We start from the raw sequence: 17,929 nt of genomic DNA, 5'->3' as shown, positions 1-17,929 counted from the left end.
TCAGGGCCTTCCTCCCTTCCCTTTGCGGTCTGTCGGTGCAAGTGTCTCTGCAGGGAGGCTCTGCGCCTCTGGTCCTGGGTTCAGGACCACCTAGATTTGTCTGATGGCAAATCATCTGGGCGGAGTTCTGAACGTGCGAGCAGACAGTCTCAGTCGGCAGTTCTCGGCCGACCACGAGTGGAGGCTTCACCCGGAGGTGGTTCCTCACGTCTTTCGGACGTGGGGGACTCCTCAGGTGGACCTGTTCGCCACTCGCGAGAATGCTCACTGCCCGTCATTCTGCAGCCTCCAGTTTCCGATGCAGGGAGCCTTGGGGGACGCGTTTCAGTTGAGTTGGGACTCGCAACTCCTTTACGCGTTTCCTCCCATACCTTTGATTCCTCGGGTTCTGAGGAAGATTCGCCAAGACCGGGCCCAAGTTATATTGGTCGCCCCGGATTGGCCAAGAAGGGTGTGGTACACGGATCTTCTCCACCTCTCCTCTCGCCCGCCGCTCCGTCTCCCGTTCAGGGCATATCTCCTCTCTCAAATGGAGGGGCAGGTTCTACACCCCCACCTCCAGACATTACACCTTCATGCTTGGAGATTGAATGGGGCAACCTGAACTCTTTTTCTCTCCCACACGATGTGGTGGATGTCATATTATCAGCTAGGCGTGACTCCACTAAGTCCATTTATTCTTACAGATGGGCTAAATTTGTCTCTTGGTGTGGGGTGAGGTCTGTTGACCCTTTGAAAGCCCATTTATCTGATATACTACAGTTATCTTTTTCTTTGGCGCAGCAAGGATTTGCTTTTGCTACGGTGAAGGGCTATCTTTCGGCATTTCTTTGTTTGCCGGACCAGCCGTCTGTTTTCAAATTTCCTGTGGTTTTGAGATTTCTGAAGGGCCTCACAAATAAGTTCCCTCCTACTCCTTTTATTGTTCCTCAGTGGGATTTAAATCTTGTATTATCCTACTTGATGGGTTCTCCCTTCGAACCCTTGCACAAGTGTCCCATGAGACTTCCTGGTTGCGATCACCTCAGCAAGGAGGGTAAGTGAGCTTCAAGCTCTTAGTTCCAAGCCCCCGTTCTTGACCATTCATGCTGATCGAATGGTTCTTCGGACCAGGGCTGCTTTTCTCCCTAAGGTGGTGTCTCCCTTCCACCTAGGTCAATCTATTACCCTTCCTACCTTTTATCCTCCCCCTCACCCTTCCAAGGAGGAGGAGAGGCTACACCGTCTGGACCCCAAGAGGGCGGTTAGTTTTTATATTGATAGAACTAAAGACTATCGATTGGATGACCAGCTCTTCGTTGGGTTTGCTGGCTGCAAGAAAGGAAGAGCGGTACATAAAAGGACTCTTTCAAGATGGATCATCCGCTGTATAAAGATCTGCTACTCTTTGGCCGGTAAGGATCCTCCAGAAGGTATAAGAGCTCACTCTATTAGAGCTAAGTCTGCGACTTCTGCACTTTCAAGAGGTGTGCCGGTTGAGGACATTTGTAGAGCGGCGACTTGGGCCTCCCTCCACACTTTCGCAAAGCATTATTGCTTGGACACTGAGGTGAGGAGGGACGGCCACTTTGCGCGCTCTGTCCTCCAGGATTTTCTGGTGTAGAGGAGTGGACACCCTCCTCCGGGAGTGGGGACTGCTGTGGGACTCTATTCACAAGGTGAGGAATCCACTGGCAGATGTATCTATCAGAAGAACAAGTTACTTACCTTCGGTAGCGCTTTTTCCGGTAGATACAGTATCTGCCTGTGGATTCCTCACTGACCCACCCGCCTCCCCGTTGTCCACTCTTCTATACCAGAGTCACTGTAAAGTATTTATTTTATTGTCAAGGAGTTGTTTATTTCAAATGTTTTATTGCATTTGCTTCACACTGTGTGTGTTACCTTGATATTTGTACTGCGTATACTGTGTATATGTCTACTGTCATTGGTCCGTCCGTGTGCCTCGAAGGCACGGAAAAAAGGGCGGAACTGATGTCATCACGCCAGCGTGGGCCTATTGTAGTGTCGGTGACGTCAGCGGAGTCTCGTGCGATGCCGTGCCTCTATGACGTCGTCCACGTCCACGTTGGCGCGAAGCTACAAAAGAATTTCCGAATGATGCTGATGCAAGGGGGATATTCACAAGGTGAGGAATCCACAGGCAGATACTGTATCTACCAGAAAAAGCGTTACCGAAGGTAAGTAACTTGTTCGGTATGCCCAGAATCAACAAAGAAGGTGTGATGCATATGTCTGTGTGGACTACAACCCCAAGGAATCTTTCAATTTCCTGTATAAAGGTTATTAACTTTGGGCATGTGAAAAACATGTGAATGAATTCTGCATCCTTACTATCACAGCGCTTACATTTTCCATCAAATCTACCACCCCATTTAACCACCTTTGCCGGAGTGTGATACAAATTAAATAGAGTAAGTGTTGGCTCTAGAGATTAGCCTTTAGCAATGACCTACTATACAGTTCAAGAGACTCCTGAACATATTGGCTCTTTGCATGTGGCTAGACCCTGCCTGGTTTAGCTATAGTTAGCAAACAGCTGTTGATTTGTTTCCCAGGTCATTTGTTCTGTCTTGATAAACCCAAATTAAGGTTTCTCTTATCTAGTGATTGGATGACACATTATGCTGCTGAGTAACCATTGAGAAAGAAAATAGGCTGAGCAATAGTTTGATTAATATGAAAGTCCGAAACAACTTTAGTAAGAAATGAAGGATGTGTTCTCACTGCCATCCTACTAGAGTGGAAAACTGAGTAGGGCTTAACTGCTGATAAAGCTAGCAGCTCGCTCACTCTGTTGGCAGTAGTGATGGCAACTAGAAAAATTGGCTTCCATGAGTGATGCTGCCTTCCAGGAGAGATGCTGCAATATAGTCTTCTGTTTTGGCTGAAAAGGGCGGCCCATCATCTTTGACAGCACAATATTCAGCTATATTGAGAGAAGGAGATCGAATTATGGGGATACTTTCTTGAGTCATTCTAAAAAATCTTTGATGACAGACATTTAAAAAAATGATAATGGATTTGTAGATTTTTCATTAGGCTGCATTAGTGGCCAGATTACCTTTCAATAGATGTGAATTGGAGCTTGGTTTGGGCTAAATGAAGGAGCTAAGGTAAATAACATTCTTCTGACGGACAATTGGATTATGCCTGTTATCCTGAAACCATTTGCTGAATTGTTTCCATTTCATGGAATAGCACAATCTTGTGACTGGTCGTTTTGATTCTCTCAAGATCTGCATTCATGCAGATGGATGATTGAAATGATTATACTCTCTGATTTCGGGAGCCATGCTGCTAAATTCAGTGATATTACAGTCGGTGCTGAATTTGTCACTGTAGTATAGTCAGCAGATCATGCTTACAGAAAAGTCTCTGTATGGTGTCATTCATGGATATTGCAGAAGGTCTGGTTACCATCACTGCCTCTGCCAATTCGGCGCTATTTATACAATTTTTGCTGAATATCTCTGCAGGTTTAGTATTATAGAAAGGATGAGGAGAAAAGAGTGAAGTAATGGCCATGCCTACCTGATCGAAAGGGCATTTGCAAGAGACCCTGGTTCTGGTATCCTGGATGTGAAGTCTCCACATTTACTGTCGTCTTGAAGAGGTCTATATATATGAGGTTTGCCACACTTTGAAGATGTTGCTTAGTACTTTATTGTCCAAGACCTACTTGTGAGGTTCTTCTTAATAGCATTTTTAAGAGAATGTGTGCAAGCAGACTTGAGGCCAAAAGGCAGAAATGTGTTTTGTTGGTGATTGCTTCATACAATGAATTGGAGGAATCTTCTGTGGTGCCTTGCTACTGGGATGTGAAAATACACATTTTATAGATTGATTGCACACATTCATTCCTTCTTTGACAGATGTAGATAGATCTGATGCCAGACGAGCATCCAAAATTCTTTTACCTGATAAACTTTTTTTTGGAACCGAAGCATCGATTTAAGTACCGGCTTAAAGCTGGTAATTGGTCTGTTGCATATCACTCCCAACCATTCGTTTCTTCTTGTTGATATTCTCCCACACAAAAATGGGAATAAAGGAGAAAGGGTCAATTTCTCTCCTCTGAGATCCTCAGTTTACTCAGCCTGTAGATTCTTTGAGAAACTTCAGATATCTTTTTGACATATAATGCAGTTTTGGGCCCAGGTGCCGTGTTTCTAAAGGTTTGCATGGGAAGGGAGTTAATGAAATCAAGAGCTAATCCTTTGTTTAGCATTTCCTGATTTTGGTAAAACAGAGCACCTTTTCATTTAACATCTGCTTTTACTTCAAAAAGAAATGTTAAAGCACTACTACACATATGTGGGCTTGTTTTAACAGAATCTTCCCACTCCCAATGCTCTATATATCCAGTGTCATAAAAACAGCATAGCTATGTAAAAAATTAATGTATATTTGTTTCATATTAGTGGAGTGAGCACATACTTTATACATACCTAGTTGTAGGTCTGTTTTTTTTAGCACATTTAAAGTAAAATTGTTTTAAATAAAACTTGGCACTTGGTAAATCCACATTTTCTAATTGTGTATTTCTTATGTTTTTACAGTGGTTTCGCCTTATTCTTTCAGCATAGGGAATACATCAGACTTGGAACCTTACCAACATGGAGGGATTGCTATTCAAATTAAAACTCCAAAAACATTTCACTTTGTAAGTGTTGCTTTCAGCTACGTTGACCACTCAGTCTGAAAAAGTAATGCACATTCATATTTAATTTGGAAAACGAAATACTATGTAGAGATAAGAGGTGCTATGCATTGGCGTTGATTTAAATAAGGATTCAACTTAATTTACAAATATGTATCCAACTCATTTGCATTAAACTTTAATGAGCCGATAAGTCTCCAGATGATGACAAACACCTCTCAAAAGAGTTTTAGTAGTAGTTTTATCGCTCATACCATATGACTTTGGCCATCATGTACATTTGCTAACCATCAACTATCGTTATAAAGACAATGTGTTTAAGCGCACCACTCATTGGCACATACTATAATTCCTGGTTGTCATGCATCCGACTTATGTACTCAAGAGTTTGTATTGTTCTCAAATTGTATATGTTGTTGTAACATATTACTCAGTTTATACCTCTATTAAGTGAAATGGCCCTTTTAAGCCTCATGTTAGAACTGTGTACAAAGAGAAAATAATTAATTCTTCAAAGCAGAAGGATAGTATCCGAGCCTTTGATATGCTGTTTGCCATAGAATCACCCTCATGCTTTTCTTTGGTCATGTTTGCTGAGCTCACGATAAAGCTCCAAAATGTTCTGATAGGCAAGACATTCACAACTGCAGTCTATAGAAATACATATCTAGTACAGAAATCCTTGATGTTTACTTCTTACATTGTTATAATTGTAAGCAACATTTAGCTTGTTATGATAGAGTTGGTAGCGGGCACATCTTACTTTGATTGTTCTTTCTGTTTCTCTTTAACCACTTTAGGATTAATGACATAATCTTGGTTTGTATCATTTTGATGTGTACATGAATTTTGCAGTCTGGGGGGAATTCGAGATACGTCTCAGGAATCTCTTTTTTTCTATGTATTTACAGGTTCCCCAAAACCCCTCTTCCATATGACTCTTCCTTCCTTTAATGCACATCTTTTCCTATTTCTCCTTTACCTGTCACCCTATACTTAGCCTTTTCCCCCCTTTCTGGACAGGGATTAACCCTTGTTTACCCATTATACTCTTCCCTCAAACTATACTCATCTTCAGCTGTTATCCAGAGTTTATGTAAACACTAAAAAAAGCTTAGAAGTAATACTGAGAGAGGAGCATTGGCTCCATCCCTATGTTGTTGTTCTTCTCTGCAGGCATTTGATCGGTCAGCAGTTGTGTTACTTCCATTGTTGAAGTAGTACCAGTGCTCATAACTGGGTTACTGTTAACGCAGATCCTGTGTCAAATGCAGTGGCAAGTGGCTTTGCATAGGCTAACTCAATGATGGTCAGTAGAAAAGGGTTTTACATTGTGAACCCGTTGACACACGCAACACGTTTTTTTTTTATATTATGACCTCTGTGACAAATAAAACAGGATGGGGGTTTATGCTGTCAATGTCATATGACACTTAAAAGGGAGATGATTTGTGCTATTTAACACTGAGACTCCTCCTCACACAGATCTATAGTTCAGAAGGAGTTAGAGAGATTCTGTTTTCAAACTGTACATTGTTTTATGTTATGTATAGTATTTAGTTGTTCATGAAATAGGGAACTTTCTCATTTATGAGTAAATGCTGTGCCTGGACATTGATATATTGTGTATTGTAGTGTGCTTTGCTGACTTCTCAGTTTCTTACCTACAGTACCCTTGGTTATATCTCGGACTGCTCTTTAGCAGTACTCTGAGGGCGAAGTGCTCAAGTGGTGGACTTAGTGCTCAGTTTGAGACTGACAGGAAGGTGACCCCATGGCTTTGGCTTTGCCACTTTGTTCATCTTCTCTATGGGCATTTGATCGCAGCAGTTCTTAGCCCACCTATGAAGGAGTTCCACTGCTTATAACTGAAGCATTGTTAACACAGACCCCTTGTAAAGTATAGTAAAAGGGGTCTTTGCATCATGTAACCCTGTGATAAATACAGTGGGAACTTGTTTTAGATTATGAACTAGTGGATAAGCACTATAGGAAGGATAGTTACATTGTTTAGCACAGTGAGACCTTCTTACGTAGGTCTCTTTTTCAGGAGCTGTCAGACATCTGTTTTTTATTGTGTGCAGTTGTAATTTAATTCTAATAGATACTTCTAACCACAGATTCTTCATCTGTGGAATATTCCCCAGGCACCAGACTCGATTTGTAAATTTTCACAGCAGTGCTTTTGCGTGCTGCGCTTTAGCCTTATTTCACCCCAGAAAGGACAGAGCAGAGCCGCTTATAAGTGCCACCCCTACGCTCTGACGTCCGTCCTTTCTTTTTAGCTCCTCAAACGCGTATCTGGAGCTCCACTCCCTTTTTCATCAGTTTGTTGAATTCTTCCAAATAGTTTTTTTCCAGTGTTCAAGGGAACAATTTCCTGACCGAAGACTGCAGGGTTCAAACTGTGCTGTGACTGTCAGAAAGAAATGTTTGTGATGGACTCGCACAAGGTGTGCCTCTGGTGTTATAGTTCAGGGCACGTCTCCAAGTCGTGCGAAGAATGTGCCCTCATGCAGCCGAATGTCATCCGAGAAGTGACACTAAGCTGTATGTTGCTGAGCACCAAAAGAAGTCACAGGCCTCACGGAAGTCCCACTCTAAGTCAAGGGTGTAGACATTTTTTACACAGCTCTCGACCATTCCCGTGACAGGTCTTCTTTGCTGTTGAAGTCGTCTGATAAGTCGAGGTCTGTGTTGATGAAGAAGCATAATAAGTTGAAGAGGGACTATTCCATTCTGCTACTTAGTCTCTGTACAAAGAGAAATTGAGAGGGCAGCATGGTGCCAGTAGATCCGCTCCCGACCCACTGCACCCTGAATTGCCGGAGCTAGTGGCAACGTCACAGCAGATTGAGGCCTTTACGGAGGCAATGCTGTGTATTTTTACCAGTCTTTTGGCTCCCACTGGCAGGCCTTCAGGCCCCAAGGTTTTGCAGCGGCCTCCAATGTTTTACTTCTGGTGAATCAATGCTCAACTTCATCTGGGCCCCTGGAACCTGCTTTAGGTTCTGCACTGACTCCAGTGCTGACTTTCATTCTGGCTCCAAGACCTACACCAATCCCTTCTTTGTCGACGCCAGCCGAATGGCGCCGGTGCTGGAAATGTAGTCCCTGCCTACTCCATTGTCCGACCCCGAGCCAAATCTATCTCTACCCTCACCAAGTTTGCTCTTTGACTCCACTCTGGCATACCCGATTCCCATACAATTCCCATATGATCTGATTCAGACAAAACACTTTTTCTACTATGGAGTCGTCCTCAGCTGGGAGGGTCTATCATCTTTTTGGCTTGAATTATGACCAGTGTTTGCCACCGCCTGATTATAAGGATGGTGATGATTTGCATCTGCATTGCTATGAAGGCACTTTATAAATGGGCTTACAGAAGGCCGTTGAGCTTGATACTTCCCCTGATACAGCATTAATTTTGCCTCTTGGACTGCCATCAAAAGGGAATTATGTATTTGCCCTAGTGATTACATAAGCAACTGAGGTCCAGGACCTACTACTGCCTTCTGTTGAAATCAAGGCAGATGTCCTTACTGAGGTTTTGCAACCTGGATCAGCCTCATCTGAGCCCTTACTTCGATGTAATGAAGACCTGAATGACACTTATGGTCACTTGGGCTAAGCATTGACAGGTGGCCCGATGTCACAGACTGGTGCCTGGTGATCTAGATTTGCCTACGCAGCATTCTACCGCTGAGAACAAAGTGGTCCAGCCTTCGGCCAGCAAAATAAATTCTTGTGCTCTTCCCACAACTATTCCAAACAGGGTATTGAAATGAATTGAGGCATTCTGGAAGTTAATGTTCTCTTCAGCCAGCTTGTCATTAAGGTCGGTCAGTGCGGTCCACCTATTAGGCAATTATAAGCACACCCTCTGAGACATAGCCAGCAAGAACTTGCCAGCGGTACCGGGGGAGTTGCAGGCCTCTTTTACTCAAACCATTCAGGATGGCCAAGATGCAGCCGAATATGTAGTTAGAGCCAGCCTGTATACTACTGATTGCTTGGGGCGAGTGGTGGGCAGTACTGTGGCGCTCAGTTGCAATGCATGGATGTGATCCACTCTCTTTTCTAAAGACGTGAAGGCATCCCTTATGGATATGCCTTTTAATGGGTCCCTCCTATTTGTCGAAAAAGGGGTGGAGTCTGCCCTTCAACATTTTAAGGATAGCAGAGCCACAGTGCGTTCATAGGCCTTTTCACCCATACTTGACTGTTTCCTTATAGGTTTTGACCCATCCAAGGCTTCTCCAGCGGGTTGGCGAATAGACAGAGCCATGTCCCGCCACCACTGCAACAGTCACTCCGCACCATTCGTGGTTTGGGCCGGAGTTCAAGCAGACATCGTGCAAGTCCTCAAGGACACTGTTTTTCTCAGTCCTCTGCACTTGCGACATCCACTCCGAGGCCACTTCAGTTTGTTGTTAGCAGTGAACAACCGCTCTGTGGTAAGCAGGATCAAACATTTTCTCATCCTGATCGTTCAGCAGGGTTATACACTCCCATTTCATTCTGACCCCACAACCGCTTCCTCCCACATCAGAGCAGGCTCAGAGGAGCACTTATGCATTTTGCAGCAAGAGGGCTGCTCCATTGGTCAAAGCGACCATCGAGAGAGTGCTGACTCGAAAGTCGAAATGGTGCGTTACTTTTTCTATTTGCTTGTACTGAAGAAGAATAGATACGTTTGTCTATTCTTGATCTTTGCCGTTTGAAAGCCTTCCTCACACTGACACAAGTTCTAACTACCATTTATCTGGGTGACTGGATGGTTGCCTTGGATTTGCAGGATGTGTTCTTTGCTGCTGCCGTTCTGCAGTCCCATAGACATTACCTGTGGTTCTGGGTCGACGAGGATCATTTTTAGGTTGAAGTGCTCCCTTTCTGCTTTACCAGTGCCCCTCAGGTGTTCATGAAAGTGATAGTAATGTTCACCACCCATCTTCGGAAGTCGTGGATAACAGTTTTCCCCTACCTCAATGACTGGCTGTTGAAGGAGAGCTCCTCACAGTCCGTCATACACCAAGATGACGACAAACCTACTGACATTGTTGCAGTTTTTGATCAATGAGCTGAAGTTAAACCTTACTTTGCATAGGCTTACTTTTATAGGAGCTGTTCAGGACATGGTTCAATTCAGGGCCTTTCTTCGATTGCATCACGTCCATGACATTCGGGCTAAGATCCATGTGTTTCAGCCTCGGTCACGTATCTCAGTAAGAGCAGCTCTGAAGCTTCTTGGTCTGCTGGCCTCATGCATCCTGCTTGTCCACTTTGCTAGGTGGCACATGTGGACTCTGCATTGGAGCCTGAAGTCTCAGATGGCCTACCACAGTGGCAACCTGTTGGCTGTCATCCAGTTTTCATAGGAGACCCCACGAAATTTGCAGCAGGAGATGCTCATCCACAACCTGACTAGCAGCAGACCATGCTCTCTACCCCATCCAGTGCTGTAACTTTTTTGACGGATGCGTCAATGCTGGTTGGGGCTGTCGTCTGGGTGAGGTGGAGATCAGAGGTCTCTGGTCCCTTGTGGAAAACCGTGCTTCACATCAGCCTGTTGGAGCTGTGGGTCTGCTTCCTGATGTTGAAGTCCTTTCTGCGTCCATCACCACCCCCTTTTGTACCACTTTATTCGTCCATTGAGAGAAGGCTGGTGCATGGACAACACCACCACCATGCGGAACTGCAACAAGCCGATGTCTTGCTTTACACTCCCAAATAAAATAAATTCAGCACTCTCTAGCAGAGGCATTCAGCAAAGCAAGAAAACACCTGCAAAGGGGCTGTACACTCACCAAGTAAGGTACATCAAGAGACAGTTTTCAGAATAAAACGTGGGTTTTATAAATGCAACACTCTCTAACAGAAATACTTTCCCAGATGTCAAATGAAAACAACATGCAAATATATATATATATATATATATATATATATATATATATATATATATATATATATATATATATATATATATATATATATATATATATATATATATATATATATTACCTACTGGCGGTCGCCAGTAGGTATATATAGTTAGGATTTTTTCCCTATGGGATTTTTGAAAATTCTATGTCTAATAACTTTGGCGTTTGTGTACGGAATTGGCTGAAATTTTCAGGAAAATGGCACATTTTGTTTCTGAGCAGCCCTTGAAAATTTGGGGGGGGGTTCGTCAAGGGGGGGCCGAGAAAAAAGGGGGGTCCCAAAACGTGTTTTTAACATTGAGTTTTCCATAGGGCGGTTGGCCTCACTTTTAGCCCGAACGGCTGAATGGATTTGCACGAAACTTGGCAAAATTGTAGGGACTGGTAGCCCGATGTGCCTTTTGTAGGTCTCAATATATGTGCTTCAGTGGATTTTGAGAAATTAACGTTAAAAAAAAGATATATATCTGTAACAGCGGACCGGGCAGCGCTCCAGTTCGCGTACTTTTCGCGCAACGGAGCTTTGTGAAGCGAAGCTGATTGGTTCTCCGGCGTCTGTAAACATTCCAAACAGTCCGTAGCGGCCGCCATCTTGTCTCTCGGTAGGATCGAGAGACAAGAGGAGGCCAAAGCGAAGGGGCAAATGACCATAAGGGGGCATAGTAGATCCTCGCTGACCCCCTAGGTTTGATGTGGAGGTTTTAAAAGGGCCCCGCGGGGCAAAAAAAAATAATAATAATAATAATCGAACGGCTGAATGGATTTGCACGAAACTTGGTAAAATATTAGGGACTGGTAGCCCGATGTGCCTTTGCTAGGTCTCAATATATGTGCTCCAGTGGATTTTGAGAAATTAACGTTCAAAAAAAGATATATATCTGTAACAGCGCTCCGCTTCGCGTAACGGAGGTTTGCGAAGCTGATTGGTTCTCCGGCGTCTGTAAACATTGCAAACAGTCCGTAGCGGCCGCCATCTTGTCTCTCGGTAGGATCGAGAGACAAGAGGAGGCCAAAGCGAAGGGGCAAATGACCATAAGGGGGCATAGTAGATCCTCCTTGACCTCTTAGGTTTGATGTGGAGGTTTTAAAAGGGCCCCGCGAGGCAAAAAAAAATAAAATAATAATAATCGAACGGCTGAATGGATTTGCACGAAACTTGGCAAAATTGTAGGGACTGGTAGTCCGATGTGCCTTTGGTAGGTCTCAATATATGTGCTCCAGTGGATTTTGAGAAATTAACGTTCAAAAAAAGATATATATCTGTAACAGCGCTCCGCTTCGCGGAGATAAAATTATATCTGTATTACCTAGCTGTTGCTAACACCAGTTAGCGACGGCTAGTAGGAGATAGCGACCATCTTGGGCCCCACTTTGCATGTGAGTGATATTTATCACTAATGACATGCAAAGTGGGCATGCCAAGATGTTAGCGACTGGAAACAGTCGCTAACATCGCTATCTCCTATTATCAACTTTTGGAAATATTCGCGATAAGCGCGAATATCTCCAAAAGCTAGCACCTGCCCTGAGCAGTTCTAAGGCATGTTATCCAATGGGAGGTGGATAACATGGCTAAGAGCATTAGCTCGGTAATGCATGAGTTTTCAGCGATATTAATGCATTGCGGTCGTTTTTTATCGTATTTGCGATAAACCTTGATAATAGCAAGGTTTATCTGCGATAATTTCTGACGATGCTTAGCGGTAAAAAAATCGTTGCTAAGCATCGTTAGGGATAAATATCGCTTAACTTTGGTAATATGCCCCAACGTCTGTTAACGTTCGATTCGAAGGAAATCAGGAAGTGTTGAAAAACATTGTCTGCGCCATCTTGCCTTTTTTCAAATGCCACACTTTTGTCGTGCACGGCAGTCATTTTAGATGCCTTGACCAGACCCACTCTGTGCACGCTGTCGATCCTTAGCATGACTCCCCACCCTCGCAAGCATCTCCCCCAGGCAGTGGTCACCCCCGCTCTCTGTCTTATGCATGGGTAATAAACCACCCCCCATCTGCGCTGCTCTTCCCTGAGAATCACACCCTGTGCCCGCCCGACACCTCCCTTTCGCCCTATTCACTACCGCACCCTCTGACACTCCTTTTCCTCTGTGTCCGATTGTCCAGGCCGGTCCTAGGGTATCAGCTAGCCCTGCAAATGTAGTTTATGGCCCCAGCTGTAAAGAATCACCCCTCTTCAAAGAAGTTATAGTAGATCAAGGCCCACACTCGATGAGATCCGTCACAGCAGACGCGTTCCTATTATCTGAAAACCATCCTGTATTGTGATTGGGGAGGGGACCGAGCCTGAAGCGGAAGATTCCAGGGATGACTCTTTGTACATCAAAGTTTTTACAATTATGTGTCACATTAAAAATATATAGCACTCCAACAAAGTAGTAAGATTATAAAACTTTAATAACTTATAAATATATACAAGAAAACAAAAACAGTAATAACATATAAACATTTTTAGGGAAAAACAACGAAGTAGCGGTCGGCTGTGCGAAAAGTCCCAACGCAGCACAACGTCCAGATTTCTGGCGTGGGGCGTCGCGGGGGGTGGGTCATCAGTAGCAAACTGTTGTGCGAATAGTTCCAAGGCAGCAGAACGATGGCACCAAGGTGATGTCCAGTAAGTTGCCGCACTGGTTTTGGTATCCTACAATGCTGCTCCGAATAACGGCGTGGGGCGCCCCGGGGGAGGCGGCGTGAACGGGCCTCTCCAGGTGGAGTCTCATCTGTTGTAGTGGGGCGCCCCTTTACCGTTTCAGTTGCCATTCCGTCCGCTTTTGGTCCACTGTGTCAAAAGCCGCAATTCAGCTGAGTTGCGCCCACTCTTGCGGTGCAGCGATAGGCGGCTGTCACAGGACTCTCAAAATGGCGGCAGGCTGTTTCCTTTTTGGGCCTGGTCCACTGAAATGGCCCTGGGACACCTTGGAAATCGGACGCTTGTCTGCTAGGTCTTGGACCCCATTCTCGAAAGCGTCCCCTCCGCCTTGAGGATTCATCAAAAGTTTTGGGGGCCCCCGACTCCTGTAGGCTTCTGGTGGGGAGCGGCTGCCATGATTGCTCGCGGAATGACCACGACGGAGCTACGAGATGGTGGTGCTCTCATGCTGACGCCAGCTTCAGTCTGAAACATCCAGAAACAAGGTGGGGCTTTCATCGTTTGGGAAAAAAAAAAAAGTTTTCATCCAATGAAAAGTGTTGTTTTTAGGTCATATGATCAAGCCTTCCATCATTAGGAAACCAAAAGTAAAATGAACCAATGAAAAGTTTTATAAACAAGTCACATGACCTGTTATGCGGCATAGGGTATAAAATGCGGAGAAAATACGTTGGCACGTGAGGCGGCGTCAGTAGCGGACCGATGTGCGAATAGGCCGAAGGCAGCGCAACAATATTTCCTGAATAGAAGACACCACAAGGCGCTGAGATGCCAAGATCCGGATGGCACCGAGGTGGTGTCTAGTAAGTTGCCGCACTGGTGTGGCAATCCTACAATGGTAAAAGTCGGCGTGGGGCGCCCCGTTGGCCTGTGAGATGGCGTCAGTAGCGGACCGATGTGCGAATGGGGCCAAAGGCAGCGCAACAATATTTTCGGAATAGAAGACACCACAAGGCGCTGAGATGCCAAGATCCGGATGGCACCGAGGTGGTGTCTAGCAAGTTGTGGCACTGGTGTGGCCATCCTACAATGGTAAAAGTCGGCGTGGGGCGCCCTGTTGGCCTGTGAGATGGTGTCAGTAGCGGACCGATGTGCGAATGGGGCCAAAGGCAGCGCAACAATATTTTCTGACTTACACCACAAGGCGCTGAGATGCCAAGATCCGGATGGCACCGAGGTGATGTCTAGCAAGTTGCTGTACTGGTGTGGCCATCCTACAATGGTAAAAGTCGGCGTGGGGCGCCCTGTTGGCCTGTGAGATGGTGTCAGTTGCAGACCGATGTGCGAATGGGGCCAAAGGCAGCGCAACAATATTTTCTGTATGGAAGATACCACTAGGCGTTGAGATGCCAAGATCCGGATGGCACCGAGGTGATGTCTAGCAAGTTGCTGTACTGGTGTGGTCATCCTACAATGCTGAAACTCGGCGTGGGGCGCCCTATTAGCCTGTGAGATGGCGTCAGTAGCGGACCGATGTGTGAATGGGGCAAAGGCAGCGCAACAATATTTTCTGACTGACACCACAAGGCGCTGAGATGCCAAGATCCGGATGGCACCGAGGTGATGTCTAAGTTGCGGACCGATGTGCGAATGGGGCCAGAGGCAGCGCAACAATATTTTCTGTATGGAAGATAACACTAGGCGTTGAGATGCCAAGATCCGGATGGCACCGAGGTGATGTCTAGCAAGTTGCTGTACTGGTGTGGTCATCCTACAATGCTGAAACTCGGCGTGGGACGCCCCATTAGTCTGTGAGATGGCGTCAGTAGCGGACCGATGTGCGAATAGGTCGAAGGCAGCACAACGCGCCAAGATCCGGATGTCACCGTGGTGGTTTCATAGTTGAGAGGCACTTCATCTGCAGTGGGGCGCCGAGATCCGGATGGCACCGAGGTGATGTCTAGCAAGTTGCTGTACTGGTGTGGTCATCCTACAATGCTGAAACTCGGCGTGGGGCGCCCCATTAGCCTGTGAGATGGCGTCAGTAGCGGACCGATGTGCGAATAGGCCGAAGGCAGCACAACGCGCCAAGATCCCGATGTCACCGTGGTGGTTTCATAGTTGAGAGGCACTTCATCTGCAGTGGGGCGCCGAGATCCGGATGGCACCGAGGTGATGTCTAGCAAGTTGCTGTACTGGTGTGGTCATCCTACAATGCTGAAACTCGGCGTGGGCGCCCCATTAGCCTGTGAGATGGCGTCAGTAGCGGACCGATGTGCGAATGGGGCCAAAGGCAGCGCAACAGTATTTTCTGAAGAGAAGACACCAAAAGGCGCTGAGATTCCAAGATCCGGATGGCACCGAGGTGGTGTCTAGCAAGCTATGCAGTTGAGTTGTGTGCGCACTTGCGGCGAATAGGTCGAAGGCAGCATAACAATGTTTTCTGAATAGAAGACACCACAAGGCGTTGAGATTCGGTTACCACCGAGGTGATGTCTAGCAAGTTGCCGCACTGGTGTGGCCATCCTACAATACTGCTCCGAATAACGGCGTGGGGTGCCCGAAGGGGGGGGGGGAGGCGGCGTGAACGGGCCTTCCTAGGTGGAGGCTCGTCTGCTGTAGTGGGGCGCCCCTTTACCGTTTCAGTTGCCATTCAGCTGAGTTTCGGCTGCTCTTGATGCTACAGCGACAGGCGGCTGCAACAGGACTCTCAAAATGGCGGCCTGTTCTTTGGATTTGGGCCTGGTCCACTAAAATGGCCCTGGGACACCTTAGAACTCGGACGCTCGATTTTTTTTTCCTTTCCTGTACATGCAAAAAAAGGTAAATGCCCGGTACGTTACACGCTTCATCTGCCACGATGAACTCTCCAGAGGAACCGAAAAAAAATATAGTTATGGTAACTATACCATGCATCGTCATATGGAGAGGTGGCACCAATTAATTATAGTGCTGCATAAAAGAGAGATTTGGAGGAGAACCCCTGACCTGCTAGTACATTCATCAAAGAAGTGGCACTGACAGCATCAGAGGCAAGGGAAACGGTCCCAAATATTTAGAAGAACTTTGGAAAGATTAAAATGACATGTTTAGATTGTGGCAAATTAATTTCATGTGGACAGATGAGTGTTACTCTAATAAATACAGCATATGAACATCATCATAGTCGATGGTTGGTAGAGACATTTTGACTATATCCTGGACCTGCCCGTCCTCGCCCAAAATGGCGCCGGAATAAATGGGACTCGTAACTCCTTGTTGTGTACTGGTTGCAGAACCTTGAAATCACGAGATACGTATGCAGTTTTGAAGCACATGGCGGGCGGGGACGAGAATTGATTGAATATTTCGACATCCCTATTGATATTAAGTTCTGATGTGTTATTGATTACTGTACTATTGAAAGTTCGAATTAACGTCACCCATGGTACTTGCCCGCAAATGTATATCTAGATAATTTTATTGTAACTGGCCCTGTCGTATTTTAATTATAAAATGTACGTCCACCGATTCCGTAACTGTTAGACACCTTAGTTCTTGCAACCTAATGGCCCGCCCGTTACGTTCCTCTACAGTGTAAATGTCTACTCATCATATACGATTACAGTTTGCTCCGTGGCCGGCCCACGTGGTTATAGGCTCGTATTTGTATAATGAAATTTTCACAATAAAGGTTTTTAAAAGAAAACATGGTAGTAGTATATACATTGGTAAAGTTTTTAATAATAGTCACTGTTTTAGAATCATTAAAAGGCAAGTGAAATAAAGCAGACCAATTACATGAAGGGTAAAAGGTATAATACGAAGGAACGCAGTAAAGATAAATGGTCAAGGGCTGTTGTGTTTTCTATTCCTGCAACATAAAGTGATCGATAAGAATCTCATATTCAGGCGTATCGGCCACTAAGACAGCAGGTCGACCCTCTTTTGCTCAACGGCTCCGTCATGGGACGAAGAAACGCTCTTTTTCTCGAAAAAAGAATATATTTTACTTGCAGGACAGTTGTAAATTTTCCGGGAAAGTACATTAGCCTGGAACATTATAACATATATTTAAGAAAAAATAATGTTCGGAAGTAATAAAAAGCGTAATTTTTAGGTCATATGACCAAGCCTTTCATCATTAGAATAAGAAAAGTAAAATGAACCAATGAAAAGTTTTATTAACAAGTCACATGACTTGTTATGCTTACGTTACGCGCTGCGCGCCCCGGATGACTTCCGGATGCGCTAACGCGGCGCGTCATATGACGCATTACGCGACAACGCAGGTCCAGAATATAGTCAAAATGTCTCCACCAACCAGCGGTCGGAACACAACCCCTTTCAGCAGGCTAAATAGTTCTGTTAAATGACAACAGAAGGGACAGGCAACAAGAACCATCAGTCAAAGAGGGGAGGGCTAGTTCTTCTCTACCGGGTTACATTGGGGCGCTACCGGAACTGATCGAATTGGTAGTCTACAGTGTTTCTGGATGTTTCAGACTGAAGCTGGGGTTAGCATGAGAGCAGTACCATTTCGTAGCTCCGTCATGGCCATTCCGCAACCAATCATGGCAGCCGCTCTTTATCGTTATTTTGGGCGGGGTGGGTGGCGGAGCCGAGCTGTTTTGCAGCCATCATTGTGTGGAGTTCAGTTCATTTCACTAGTTTTGTATTTTTCATGAGGGGTTGTTCCTAATGTTTCTATTTTAGCGAGGTCAAAAAGAGATCC

General features: G+C 45.3%; 1 protein-coding gene across 4 annotated transcripts in view; it reads left to right on the top strand.

The window, feature by feature from the left end:
• UBA6 (ubiquitin like modifier activating enzyme 6) overlaps positions 1 to 17,929 on the top strand; it is a 1,111,768-nt gene that overhangs the window by 297,757 nt on the left and 796,082 nt on the right. For all 4 annotated transcript variants that reach the window (XM_078676253.1, XM_078676254.1, XM_078676252.1 and 1 more), the window contains exon 10: positions 4,563 to 4,666. In XM_078676253.1, the coding sequence (XP_078532379.1) occupies positions 4,563 to 4,666 (104 nt within the window). The remainder of the gene's footprint in view (positions 1 to 4,562; positions 4,667 to 17,929) is intronic.

This window comes from Lissotriton helveticus, chromosome 2_1 (assembly GCF_964261635.1).
Source record: "Lissotriton helveticus chromosome 2_1, aLisHel1.1, whole genome shotgun sequence".
In the NCBI taxonomy this organism is placed as follows: Eukaryota; Metazoa; Chordata; class Amphibia; order Caudata; family Salamandridae; genus Lissotriton; species Lissotriton helveticus.
The sequence above is the reverse complement of the archived record's forward strand: the minus strand, read 5'-3'. Positions and strand labels throughout refer to the sequence as shown.